This window comes from Mesoplodon densirostris, chromosome 2, assembly GCF_025265405.1.
Source record: "Mesoplodon densirostris isolate mMesDen1 chromosome 2, mMesDen1 primary haplotype, whole genome shotgun sequence".
In the NCBI taxonomy this organism is placed as follows: Eukaryota; Metazoa; Chordata; class Mammalia; order Artiodactyla; family Ziphiidae; genus Mesoplodon; species Mesoplodon densirostris.
In genome coordinates, this window is record NC_082662.1 from 179214953 (window position 1) to 179229862 (window position 14910).

General features: G+C 35.8%; 1 protein-coding gene across 1 annotated transcript in view; it reads left to right on the plus strand.

Annotated features, from left to right (window-relative positions):
* USH2A (usherin) overlaps positions 1-14910 on the plus strand; it is a 790488-nt gene that overhangs the window by 655839 nt on the left and 119739 nt on the right. Inside the window, exons 58-59 of the mRNA XM_060088664.1 lie at positions 8639-8797; positions 10216-10378. Of these exons, the coding sequence (XP_059944647.1) occupies positions 8639-8797; positions 10216-10378 (322 nt within the window). The remainder of the gene's footprint in view (positions 1-8638; positions 8798-10215; positions 10379-14910) is intronic.

Here is a 14910-nt window from a genome sequence, read left to right on the forward strand (position 1 = left end):
GTCACACAGCCTGAATTCAAATTCAGGTCTGCGCTCTTCTGCTGCCTTATAAGAGCAATTCCTTCCTGTCTTTGGCTTAACTCTTAAATCCAAATCTTACTTTCCATTTATTGCCCAAAGTCTTTTAGATTTACGATAGAGCAACATGGTTTTTTCAAATAGTAGCCGAGAGGGCCAAGAAGCAGAGCTAGGTGTTGGGGAAAACCAAAAGATTTGGGGAGAAAATTTTTTGTGTGGGGCAAGTCAAGACCAGAAGAATTAATGGTGGAAAATGACAAGCCCCTGAAGGGAAAATATCTACCTGGCAATAGTTATCTCCTGAGGCGTGAGGGAACTAGTAACCAGAAGCCTTTACTGACCCATCCAGAAGTGCAGAAAGAATAGACATGACTTAGCAAAACTAGATTCCAGGTCCAGGAAGATTTTAGTTAGGTGGGAAAGGAAAAGAGTCATTTCTCAAATAACTACAGAGAGATTATTCAAAGACTATTTTAAGCCCTTTGTAGACATTCTTTTACCTCCCAAGTAAATCCTGGTTTACTCTCTCTCATTATTACTTGACAAACGTTAGCGGTAAGATTATCAAAACCCTCCGAACTCAAAAAAAAACCCCAAGATTTCCGCTCTTCTGTACATCATTTGTACTTTCAAATCAGATGATACACAAACAACATGTCCTTATAAAATGTTTGCTAAAGTATTAAAGAAACAAAATGTTGAGTAAGCTTCTAAAATTTATCATTCAGGCAAATATAAATAAATTTTGGATTTTCTGCTGTTTAAAATTATTCAAACGCTTGATTTCCTATAGAAGCCCACATTCAGTGGGCACTGGGTATATGCCGGCTGTTCTTATTTGAATCTACAGACAACGTAAACCAGATTAGTTTATTCCTAAACATTTCTTCTCATCTTTTACAAGCTCTGAACCTTGGGTCAGAATTTACACATTCACTTTAAAGAGAAAAAAGGATGTATGTTACCTTAGTGGTTGAAAACTTACAGAAAAATGAAAAAGAAAATACTTCATGGGACATAAATGGTTTACTCAGGTTAAGAATGGAGATAGGCATCCATGCCATTTCAGAATCCAAACATTCAAAATTATTTAAACTCTGAAGGTAATAATGGGACTTTCTAATTTATCAAGGTGATGACTCTGTTTTGATCTATCCTAGCCCTTAATCATCTTCTAATTAGCAATATCATTGGATTCAACACCCGCTTTTTCTCACTAAAGATGGTGAGTTATTTAGGCTTAATGCATAATATTGAAATAATGGTGCTTTTCCTGTCACATTTATCTCTTATTCCATTAAAGAAAAGAATTGGCAACAATTCTTCTACTGAGAAATCATTTAAATTAATATTGCTTAGGAATATAAATGATTTTTATTAATCAAGTTTTGATTAAAGGGTAGCTAGCCACAATATGGCCTGCGGGTAGACATTAAGCATCTTGGTGTTCGGTGAACTCATCAACTGCAGTGTATTACATCAGATACTATCCATTTAAAGTCAAAATTGGCATTAAGCTTTTTAAAGAATTCATGTTGCATTAATTGGGATGATTCAACATTTGGTAATTGTTTCGGGTTTCTTATAAGGGTAATAGCCAAGTGACAAGTAGTGGTGAGTTTCAGAAGAAAATGTAAAACTCATTTCAGTGATTTGTAGTTTATTTTGCATATTACATTACTTCACTTATCTTTTCACTTTTACTGGGGTATAATTGACAAATAAAATGGTGATATTTTTAAAGTGTATAATGTGATCATTTGATACACGTATATATTGTGAAGGGATTCCCACCATTGATTTAATTAACACATTCATCATCTCATATATTTCCTCTTTTTTCTTTTCTTTGCTATAGTCACCGTGTTATACAATAGATCCTCAGACCTTATTCATCTTATAACTGAAGGTTTGCACCCTTTTACCAACCTCTCCCTATTTCCCCCATTCTCTCAGCCCCTGACAACCAGCATTTACTGTTTCTATGAGTTCAACTTTTTTTTTAATGATTCCATATATAAGTGATACCATTAGGTATTTGTCTTTCTCTGTTTCACTTAACACAGTGCCCTCTAGGTTCATCCATGTTGTAGCAAATGGCAGGATTTCCATCTTTTTTAAGGTTGAACAATAGTCCATTGTATATATATCACATTTTCTTTATCCAGTCATCCATTAATGGACATTTAGGACATTAGTTGTTTCTAATCCTTGACTATTGTGAATAATGCTGCAGTGAACAGAGGCGTGCAGCTATCTCTTTGAGATAATGATTTCATTTCCTTTGGATACATACCCAGAAGTAGAATTGATGGATCATATAGTAGTTCTACTTTTAATTTTTTGAGGAACCTCCGTACTGTTTTCCATAATGCCTGTACCAGCTTACATTCCCAACAGTGATATACAAGGGTTCTTTTTTCTCCACGTTGTCATCAGCATTTATCTCTTGTCTTTTTGGTAATAGGGATCCTAACAGGTGTGAAATGATATCTCACTGTGGTTTTGATTTGCATTTACCTGATGATTATTGATAGTGAGCACCTTTTCATATACCTGTTGGTCATTTGTATGTCTTCCTTGGAAAAATGTATTTTTAGGTCCTTTGTCCATTTATCAATTGGATGTTTTGTTTTGTTTTGTTTTGTTTGCTATTGCATTGCAGGGGTTCCTTGTATACTTTGGATATTTAATCCTTCATCAGATATGTGGTTTGCAAATATTTTCTCCCATTCCATACGTGGTCTTTTCATTCTATTGATTCTATTCATTATTTGCTGTGCAGAAGCTCTTTAGTTTGATGTAGTCCCATCTGTGTATTTTTGCTTTTGTTGCCTTTGCTTTGGGTGTTTAATAAATTTATCTCACCTTATTGTGTTCTAATATGTGCTAGGCATTTTCCAAGAGATTAACACATATCTATTTAATGTTCATAACAACGTGTAGTACATCCAATGTTCTCCCTGTGTTGCTAATGAGAAAAGTCAATTTCGGTGTTAAAAGCTTTTTTCCCTAGGTGATTCATCACATAGGTGTCAGAGTCAACCCACAATGAATCTGACTCCAAATTCTATGAGCAAATCCACTGTACTATATTTTTTCACTAAACAGTACATAAAGCAAATGATTTTTTTTCTGCATTATACTATGATCCAGTTCAAAACTTAAAAAAAAAATTGCCATAGATACAGCAAACATAAATGAGGACAAAGTAGTTCAAGGGCAGTTCATACAGTAACCCAGTAGGATCATTTTGTTTGCAGCTTAAAATTTCATAGGATGTAATTCATTTACATTTGAGTGGATTGATTCATCTATTCATTTTAACAAACGTGAAAATGTTTACTGGGCCCCTCTCAGGAGTGAGGCACGATGCGACATTTTGAGAGTTAAAAAGAAGAATGAATGAGACATCGTCCCTCTTGTCAAGAACTCTACCATCTAGTTGGGTAGAAGAGACATAAAATGATAACTATTATACAAACTACGTAAAATTTCCATACAATTGGTATGCATGTGTGTTCAAGAGGGTCTGGTTTCACTTCCATGGCCCCCAAAGGACATAACCAAGATACCCCTGTCTCTAAAAAGGAGACATTGGGCTAATTTGTTAAAAGCATTATGTGAAGCATAGCCCGTGGTTTGAAGCAAACGTGGCTATCAAACCGAATTAATAGTTTTCCTCTTAGAATTGTTCTTGTTCCAGCTCCTAAAAAAAGATTTTAGAAAAGCTCTATTTGATTGACTTGTCCCATTGTAAAGTATTCACCTGCTGTGAAATGAAGCCACAGAGGAAAAAAAAAGTTGAATAATTTAACTTTTTTATTTGTAAAGATAATCAGGGTTTTTCTGATTACATCTTAACTTCATAAATGTTAAATAACCTATCAGCATCTAGTTGTTGTAAATTATGAAAAGGAGCCTCGCAAGGAATATTAACCAACGAAATCCTTGTTCTTTAGTGAACAGGAAAATGTGTTATGGCAGCTTGTCATCGTGCAACTGGTAACTTTGACACCAAATAACAAAACTGCCATTTGCACTTCGGGTAAATTGGTTCACATGAGTTTCCACTGCTCCTCTGGCTCTGACATAAATTTATGAACTCAGGAACTAACCAAGTCGTGTGGCTTGCCAGCTGACTTTAACAAATATGCCCATTTCATTTCATTTAGTCATCAGAATACCAGGGGGCTAGGTCATTTCAGACTCATTGCAGATGGTCTAGGGTTTGCAGGAACACAGGAGGCTTTCATGTCACTGTCCTATAAATTATGACAGTGGAGGGGGCCCTCTTCCTAAATAAATGCATGTCAGTGCTTGACATGTTCACAGCTTCAAGGAGCGTTTTCTGTTTCAACACCTCATAGGTGTGTATAAAGGACATTTATTAACCAAGATGTGGAAAATTACCTTTTCTGGGTTCATGCTTTGACCAGCCATGATCAAGATTATGTCTATATTTGAAATGTGGTGGAAGTACAGTTTTGTTCCCTGACCTCCTAGGAGTCCTGTCCTTTTAAGCAGAGAAGTTACTGGAAGCAGACCAGTAGGTACAGACTAAAGACATATAATGAGGTGCAACCTCAGACAAATCAAAGGGAAGACCACTCTAAATTACTGCTGAGAATGAAGACTAGGATATCGTTACAGGAAGACAAGTTGACCACATCCAAGTATACGTAAAAAATAAAACTAGGTAACAAGATAGTTATAAAGATATTTACTTGATTCAATGTAGCATTGCTGTAATTGTAATTAGAATAGCAGCTTTATATAAAGATGGGTTCAGAAGTGTTAGAAGACACATGAAAACAGTGTCATAACTGGGTTTTGGGGGGTTTTTTTGCATTTCATTCCATTTCCTTTTGTAGAGATGTCTGTCATTTTTTCAGTACTTTCTATTTGCAGTAATGAACTAAAATGCTTTACATACATTTTTTAATTTAATCCTTTCAGCACTTTAAGATGTGGCTATTAGTGTCATCATTTTACAGGTGAAGAGACTGGCATCCATAGAGGGTGGGTAATTTACCAGGGACAAATGAAGGTAGAAGAGGGATTTGATCTAACTCCATTCTGTGGTTTATCTAGTTCAAGACTCATGGCATATTTTTCAAATGTGTGTTTGTCAAACTTTTCTACAAGTTCTACCCTAAGATCAGAGAAGACAGAATGAACATGCAATCCCAGGAGGTTTGGAAAAAACCTGAAGCAATCACCATAACCTTGCAATTTTTTTAAGGTCTTGCTTTTTATCTTAAAAATTCATGCAAATTTGGCATTGAATTCCAATGTGTTTGTCTCCATCCCCCAAATAATGTATTGTATAATTTATCATTCAGGGGTGCATTTTCTATTAATCTCTTTAGTTAAAGCATGATATGCGGTTGTATTTCAGGATATTAAGTCAGTCTGAAGAAAGCCGACCCCAATGTCCAGGCAATTCTTCCTCTCTTCATTTCATCATATATATGTGTGTACAAACAGCAACCTTTTATTCCCACTGCTTTATAGACTATGTTAGGGTAACGATAAGGAGAAATGCCCCAAATCTGAGGTGGGATGCTGTGACATGCCAAGATACTCTGGATGGATATTCCCATAAGCATATCTTCCTGCTGTGAAAGGTCAAGTTGCAAACCAAGAGGGTACTGATTCACTCTTCAATCTCTTTTACTACCTCGAGCAATTCTCCCCAAAGAACGTCTTTGGTGGGGGGGGGGGAACCTGATTATATTGCTCTTTATTTTACCTCTAATACAGTACTTAAGTTTTCCTCACCTATTAATAAATTCAGAGTCTCCAACGCTCCCTGTAATCAACCCCCTTCATACAACTCTCAAACTTCGTAATTATAGCAGTCTTGTTGGGAGCAGTAAAAACATTCCCAGTTTTGTCTTGCAATTGAGAATTAAGCCTTGAAGAATATCTTCTAAATGAGCTCATTACATGTACTCACTATACCATTAAAGAGAAAATGAATTTACTTAAATTTTCTAGATATTAATCTTTGTTGTGATATCTGAAAAAAATAACATAGAATTGTCTATTACCTGAGACTGAGCAGAAGCATCATGGTCCTAGACAACTTTTCATCCCATGTCTGAGGAAGATTACACATAATAAATTCATTTTAAAGCAATAGTAAGTGACAAAAATTAAATTGTGTTTGGACTGCACCACGAATAGTATCTGTACTTGTTCAACACACTGGTTATGTCTGCATAAACTTTTTCGGCTGGTGTACAGTTCACTCTGAAGTGACGATAGAGTTAAAAAAAAACTGAGTAGAGAAAGTTCCCATCACTCACTACACATAAAAATTTCTAGTCTTGTGCTTTTTAGGGAGAAAAATCCACACCCAATTTTTGTGAACAAGGGATAGCGGGATTCTGCTGGTTTTCCCTAGCTTGGGCAGGGGAGTTGTGTATTTCACAAATTTTACAAGTCAAATTGATTTTGGGAAAGAGGGACATGTTTGTCCTTTTCTCCAAAAATACTTGGACAAAAGTCCACAAATGTCCAGGGTGTGTGTATCCTGGTTTGGGAAACCTGCTCTTCAGAACTTTAAGTATTTACCTATAATTTCATTCCATCAGTGGTAATTCTAATTCCTCCATCACTGTTTTCGCTGTATCTAATCAGTCTCCAAGACCTGTTCTGCCTGTCTATGCATGTTCTCTCAAAATTATCCTTTCACTTTTTCCCCCGGTTGTCCTAATCCAAGTCTTTATTATCAAGAGACAGCATAAATATAGAGAGAGAAGCTTTAGTATCAAATGGGCCTGAGTTCAAGTCTGGCCACCCCAATTAATCTGTGTGATATCTGCAACAGGTTTCTCCTCTGGCCCTTGGTTTTCTCATTTTAAAAAATGGTAGTGATATTTACCTTACAATATTGTCATGTGGTTTCATTCATTCATTCAATCAACATTTGTGCTACTGCTCTGTACTAAAATCTAAGCACTGAAACTACCTTCAAGAGAAGAACAAAGTCCCCAGCTGTATGAAGTTGACTTTCTAGTGATGTGAAATGAGATAATGTGTGTTGCCTGGCATAAGACAGGAATGCAGTGAAATGCTGTTCTTGTTTTGTTATTGCTACAACCATGCAACCACTTTCCAACTGGTAACCCTACTTCCTGGCTCACATGTTTTCAATCCATTGTTCACTGATTATATATAAAACCCAAACTTCTTGAAGAAACAAATGATAGAATATACTTGTCACTTGAGCTTGAGAGTGAAGAAGGCAGGGTCTACTCTAAGGGTCTTACTCCAAGGCCTCCAGCGTAGGGAAATGGAGAGAGGAAACCAAAGAAGAATAACAGGTTTGGGAGTGGAAAATAGTGTAATTCTTTTTTGGACCTTTTAAGATGGAGGTCTCTGGGAAGGAGGCTGTTCAAAATACAAATCTGGAACATGAGGAAAGGTATAAAGCCAGAGAGAAGAATTTAGGAATCGATGATAGAATAACAGTAAGTTAAGCTGTAAGGACAAAAGCAACAGTTTAATTAGGATGCTGTAAATTTAAAATTAAAATTCTCAGCCTGGGTTGCCAAATTCAGCACCATCTAGCACCTTTCCAAAGGAAATGACTGATGAGTCCTTCTGATGAGGATCAGTATTTCCTTCAGAGACTCCTTGTTTTCATCCATCCTACACAAAATACTGAACACCTCTGGTATTTACTAGCTCTTCTGCCCCTCATACATTGGAGCTGTAGCTACCAAAAGCAAAACCACATTTCATTCTTTAGACCTCATTCTTTAGTCCTGTGTTGTAGATTTCCTTGTTTCTGTAGCAAAGAAACTTATTTAAGTATTACAAAGGTAAGTAACGAAGCCCACATGTTAGAAGCTGTCAGATCAATGAGAAACTTTAGTGGGCCTAAAGTTTCAATATATTCTTCATTCAAGGCTCATAATCTCTCCTTAAGAAAGTGTGCATGTTGTTCATGGCCAAATAAACCTTACAGGCACTTAATTCTATGAATAGATTGTGAAGAGGCTAAACTGACCGGACCTTCTTTCTTTAGGAGGCATTGTGAAAGATGACAGTTTTTGATCCCAAATTTCATATACATTTAGGTCCATAAGTCTCACTGACAGAGTGGACTGTCCTGACTCAATAATTAATGCACTGGGAATTCTCTAGGTAGACTATGATTTGGATACTTCATGGGCTATTATGTCAAGGATCCGTGTCAGATGAGATGCATACACAATGCCTACAGAAAAATTATTGTCACAAGCAAAACTGGTGGGTTTTTTTATGTACTTTAAGAGTAAGTAAGCCTAGGAAAAATATATGACCATTTCTAATTGCCTTGTATTTATTTGCCTTGAAATAGGCCTTCGTTTTTATTTGCCTGTAGAGTATATCTTTGAATAGTATTATTATATTTAATTTGTTTTCGAAAATGGGTGATAAACATTTCTTACTTTTGGAATAGGCATTCTAATGTTTTCCAACGTAAGTTTCATGCAGTTATTAATCGCTATATTAAGCACTAGTATACATTTAAGTTTAAAATTTGAAACGTACATTTTTCTTAAAAGAGGAACATTTGTTGACCAAACAGACATACATGTTTTTATTCTCTCTCTCTTTAAAGGGATCCTCACTCCCAAAATACCTGTGGAGTACAGTGTCTTACTCAACGCTGGAAGTGTAGCACCTCTGATCTTCTCTGCTGGTCATCATCAGTCCATCCTTCTGGAAAATTTGGCTCCATCCACACAGTATGAGACAAGGATACAAGCATGTCAAAATGGTGAAAGTCTTTCAGACACTTGTCCAGGGTTTTTTTATTAAAAGTATTTTATTTAAACAAAAATTCCTTAAAAAGGAATAGATTCTCAATTCAAATACAAAGACTAACATTTCATTTCTTATTGGTACTGGACTGTTTACCCAGACAAATCAGAGCCTGGCACTGCGTGAAGCATTATGCATTTCTGCACATTAAATCATGAATATTTAAATATAGGAAAATGGTGGTTTTGCAAAGTCTTGTTTTATAAGGCCCTTTAAAAGAAAAACACCTAGAGCACATACAATAATCATTGGTAATATAAAACAAAATAGGCATTACAAAAATCTCATAGGAAATGTACTCACCTTGGTTCTATTTCAGTTTTATTTAGGGGTGGGAGAGTAGGAAGGGAGACATTATTTAGAAGTTGAGTTACACTCAAATGAATCAACATATTTTACAGTGCTTCCCTGATACCTGTCTCGTGTACCTAACCTGTCACCTTGAGATTCATGGCTTAGGCTAGTGGTCAATGAAGTCGTCATCTGTCTGTGTGGTCTTAAGGAAGAGCCCCTCTCACTTCCTGTATACCTCCAGGTGTTATATAATATATAACACCCAACTGCTAAGAGAGAAGAAGTATAACTCAAAACAAGTTGCTTCACCTTAGATTAAAGAAATTTATCAACCTTATACTCAACATGAAACTCCTGTCCTTAAGAACTTCTGTTTCCAAATGAATACTATTTCCCGTAGAGTTGGTTAGGACTAGGGGGTCTGCGATTTTGCTATGCTTCATCTCTGAAATTGAGTCAGTTTGCCCACTTGTCTCTACAAACCAGACTCAGACATTTTGTTTGAAGAGTATTGCTTTCCCTGATCCACTCTTCAGCTAATCCACATGGAAATAGCTTTAAATTAAGGTTTTCTTGATTTAAATGCAAAAATCAACTTCTGCCTCTCCATGTCCCTAAAGCTATGCTGTGAAGAAACAATATCCTTCAAATTCATTGTTTGACTTTTGTGTGTTGAGGAAATAGTCATTATTTTTAAATATTAGCAAAAATAAGATACTATTAAGAGCAGACATGATGTTCAGGTCACACATACAGTTACGAAATTGAAACACATTTTCACTTTCTGGCTAGAATGACTGCAGTAAATTAGAGAAACCTCAGCTCAGACAAGCATAAGCTTTATTGTCTATGCCTGTATAAAAATGTGGTTAATTAATGGATTTCCCAAAAATGATTCCTTATTTAAATATTCAAATCCTGAAGAGATTTAAATACTAGTCTAAAGTATGTTTACAAAATTTGTGTGTATACAAAATTTCAGATAAAATAATTGTCATATTCGTACCCTTCTGTGTGTACATGTAACTCTTTTCGCTGCTTGACAAATTATTAAAGGTCTTGGTTTTCTTTTTTTTCAAGGAGGTTGTGGAGTTAGCAGTAGGATATTTGTCAAAACAGCTGAAGGAGCCCCCATGGATCTAAATTCTCCTGTTCTTAAGGCACTGGGATCAGCTTGCATAGTGGTTAAATGGATGCCACCTAAAAAACCAAATGGAGTCATCATCAACTACTTTATTCACAGGTAACATTGACTATTACTATTATTGTTGATTATTTAAGAATGTGTACTATTCCAGGACTGTAGAATCAAATACATTTTCTATTTCCATAAGGGAATTGATGGGAATTCATGTGTTTTGAAGCACCTACTAGAAACTAAAATTGGTATTGGAAACTTCTACACATTATCCAAGGAAAAAAGCCACAACTACCATGTAACATTTTTGTTTGAGCCCTCTTTGAAAGATGAGACCTCATAGCCCAAGAAGGCTTACCTTTGATGGAAAGGTAGAGCTGTCCTCTGGAGGTTCATTGACCAAGAGACATACTCATTCCAGAGGAAGAACCAGGTCTAGGACAAAAATTCTAATTATATCCCACCACCTAGTATGTGGAGATTGGAAAGGCTTTTTCTCATCCTTAAAAGATGGCACTTTTCACTCTGCAGTTCCCCTTCTGTTTTGAGGTTTCCACTCACCTGGCTAGATGGTGTTAATGCAGCTTCTTTTCACCATGATATGCAGAGTTAATTAAGTGTAGCCACCTAAAAGAAGAAAAGAGGGAAAGAGAGAAGGGAGAGGAAGAGAAGGAGAAAAAGTGAGGAGAGTGAGAGTGAGAATGAGAGGGGGAGAAAGAGAGTAAGAGAGAGAGAGAGATGGTGGTTCCATGGGCATTTTGGTTTGAAGGGTATTGTGCTACTTGATACAGTTTTCATTTGATCAGCATGGACATAGTTTTAAATTAATGTTTTCTTCAAATATATAATGAGGAGAAAGAGGAAAGAGAGAAAGAGACAGACAGGGAGAGATGGAGGGAGAGGGAGGAAGAGAGAGAGCAGGAAAGGAGAAAGTAAAACAAAAACAGAGGGAAGGGGCCAGAGAACCTCTCAACTGAGAGTTTGCTATTCAGGCTGCTATAACAAAAATGCCATAAATTGTGTGGTTTATAAACAACAAACATTAATTTCTCACAGTTCTGGATTCTGGGAAGTCCAAGATCAAGGTGCTGACAGATTGACTGTATGGTGAGGGCCCACTTCCTGGCTCACAGATGGCCATCTTCTCACTGTGTCCTCACATGGCAGAAGCAGCAGGGGCCATGTGGGGTCTCTTCTATAAGGGCACTGATCCCATTCATGAGGGCCCCACCCTCATGACCTAATCACCTCCCAAAGGCCCCACCTCCTAATACCATCCCCTTGGAGGTTAGGATTGCAACATATGAATTTGGGGGAAACACAGTCATTCAGATCATAGCACTGAGATGGAAAAGACACTTTCTAAGACAGACACCGGCAGAAAAAAATTTGCAGCTGTAAACCCCATTCCAAAAGCCATCTATTTAAATCAGGCATACAAAGCCCAACACATTTTTTTCTCAGATCCTCATCTCACTTCAGCATCCTTTGTTAGTCTCTCCTGCAGCCTCATGCCTTCCCTTGTTTAGTCCTATGCCCTGGACACATTGTGAAACTTAGTTTAGGCTCCTCTTATAACTTCAGATATTGAAACCCTTTCATTCAGACCAATCTTCAGCTATGGGAACGTAAGGAAAATTATGAAGGGAGAAAGTATTACTGCATTTCTGGTTTTGTAAATCACATTGCCATAAATGAGCAAGCCAAATGTTTTCTTCTCAGCAAACATTAATTTGAAGAATAACATTTCTGATTCAAATACACATGAACATGTAAAAATGGCTAATATGAATTTACATTTTACATTAAACACATTAGTGCAGCCTTTACAATGCCCATCTTTGGAATAGTTTTCTTTCATCTACTCAATGCTAATTGTATGAGAAAAGCACATCAAATTCCTATTCTGAATAAAGGGAAATAAAGTATCTGTTATAGACCAGGAAGAGGCTTCACTCTGTTGGTTTTGTAAATAATGCTTATGATTACAGTGACTATTCCATGGCAGCTATAGAGAGGGAAAACAAGAAATATAATGCAGAAAGCCTGCTTCAATGAAAAATACTGTAAATTGAATTTGACAGCATTTGATGGCATTTGATTATTCTAGTCACAGCCAAACAATGATATAAAGAGTAATATGAAACAGAATGTGTTACTGCCTAGCAGACTCAAAAGCAATAAACCTTCCTCCAATGTGACACAATCATTTCACAATCATAATTGTAGCCTGTTTGATACCTCTGAGTACAGCAGAAGGGCACTAACTGACATAGATACATTTTGTTTTTTATTTAAAGTGAAATGAAAATGGTGCGCTGGGGCTCCAGATACAATCGTTATATTCACCTACATAGGCATGAATCACTTGGCAGTTATTTCAGCTGAAGTTTAAATGTGCTTAGACAACAACAATATCAAATTTTTCTTAGATAGCTGCAAAAAAAAATCAGGAATTTGTAAGGACGGAAATAGAATGTAGACACAGAGTTCTTTTTCATTCTGGGACTCCATAGAGCCCCACGTATAGTTATAGACACAACACTACGGTATTTCTGGGGAGGTTAGGGCATGTAATTTCTGTTTCATCATTTGCCTCCTCTTTCTTCTATCACCACGAAAGGAAATCCATTTAGCTCAAATCAAAGACGGAGTTTGACCTATGCAGATATTTTCTTTAAATTGCGGGAAGCCAACTTGCCTATCCCATCTTGAAGATGTTCGTCTCTGCTCTCTCCAAGCCCCCAAATCATTTCCCCTCAGTAATTCCCAACTATTGTTTAAATGTTGCCTCTAGATACCATCCTGTTAAAAAGGATCTGCCCTAATAAACAGGTAAGATGTTTATGACTTTAGAAAACAAAACAAAAAATAAGCTAGTAAGGACAAGACTATTCATGTGATTGCTTCTGGTTAGTTCACCTGTTAACATGATATTTTATTTTTGCTTCTGGTTAGTTCATCTGTTAACATAATATTTTATTTAGACTACTTTGTTGACCAATGTGAGTTACAAAAGAGATTTCCTACAATAGGGACAACCTTTATGTTAGTGTTTTGCAACCTGTTTACTGATAGGGTGTACATAAGGCCATCTTGGGCATTTGCTTTCTTCTCATAACAAGTTTGGCTTGTATAATAAAGATTCTTCCGTATTTCCCCTTTATTTTATATCTGTAATCTTGTAAATGGCAAAATCCACCCACAAAATCCAACCTCCATCTACAAAATCCACCAAACACTTTTTCTTAAGACTTTACAAAATACGTAATAAAATGATCTCCCACTGGGAGCTTCCATTTTAAGAAAGACAAAAATGCCTGGGGTTTTATTTTCAAAAGCAGCCTCTAAATAAAGAAAAAGATTGGATCAATGTTCAGTAAAAGACAAAAATATATTAAAACACCTTCTAAATGATGTAAAAGTAAAAATAAGTGATGAACCTTCCAAGTATTCAAATAACTAAGCATTCAGAAAAACTGAGTCAGGTTTTGAAGGATAAAATCTGAGATAGTTTGAATTGATGGATGATATGGAAGAACATTCCAAGCAGGGTACCATAAATAATATTTTTTTAGAATGAATAATTAAGCTGATTGAGTAAACTAAGAAAAAAGGGCATTGATTCAAAGGTGAAGGAATTTTTATGCAATCAATTTGTACTATGTGGAAAGACAGTATGGATGTGAAGATGGATGGATAGATAGATAGATAGATACAGATAGGTAGATGGATAATAGCTGACAGATAGTGTTCATATCTACTGTAAGATCTGAGCCCTATTACCAAGGACTTTTACTATAATAGGAGATGTAAGTCAAACTAAGCAAACAAAACAATGAGCAATATAATGTGAGAAATATAAATATTTACCAAAATATTTACAGGAGACAGGGATTCTTTCTGTCTGGAATATTTATGGAAGACTTCCATGGATGAAGTTGATGTCATTGAGACTTGGCCTTACAATATAAAAATTTAATGACTGTCTAAATTAGAAATAATTTTTTAAAAAGTTTTTAACAGTACAGAATATTACAAAGGTTATGTATCCCTTTTTTATGACTTACCCATGTGTATAATTCCCATCGATAGACATAACTATTCATTTTAATATATGTAACATTGATGTTTTCTATTTATAGTTTCCCTTACATAAGGAATTATATTGTTCAAATTTTCTTTGGCCATTTGGACACACACACACACACACACACACACACACACACCCCTCATTTCTTTTAATGACTCTACAATATTTTATTACATGGATGTGTATCGTGTATTATTTAACCAGTCTCCTATTGGTGGCAAAATCAGTGATTTCCAAGTTTTCATTACAAAAGCAATTCTCCAAAAAAATCTTTACAATAAACATATGGAAGATTATTCTTAGTACTAGAAGTGCAGAATCCAATTCTGTGCGTTTTAAATTTTTGGAGATTGCTAAATTGTCTTCTTAAAATAGTATATAAGAATTTCTAATTCTGAAAACTCTAATCAATACTGGGACTCAAAAATCTTTCAAATCTTTGCTAGTTCAATATTTTAAATGGTATATTATTGTTTTAATTAAAATTTTGGTCATTATAAGTCAGGCTGTTCATTTATTTATTTCTAATATATATTTGCTATTT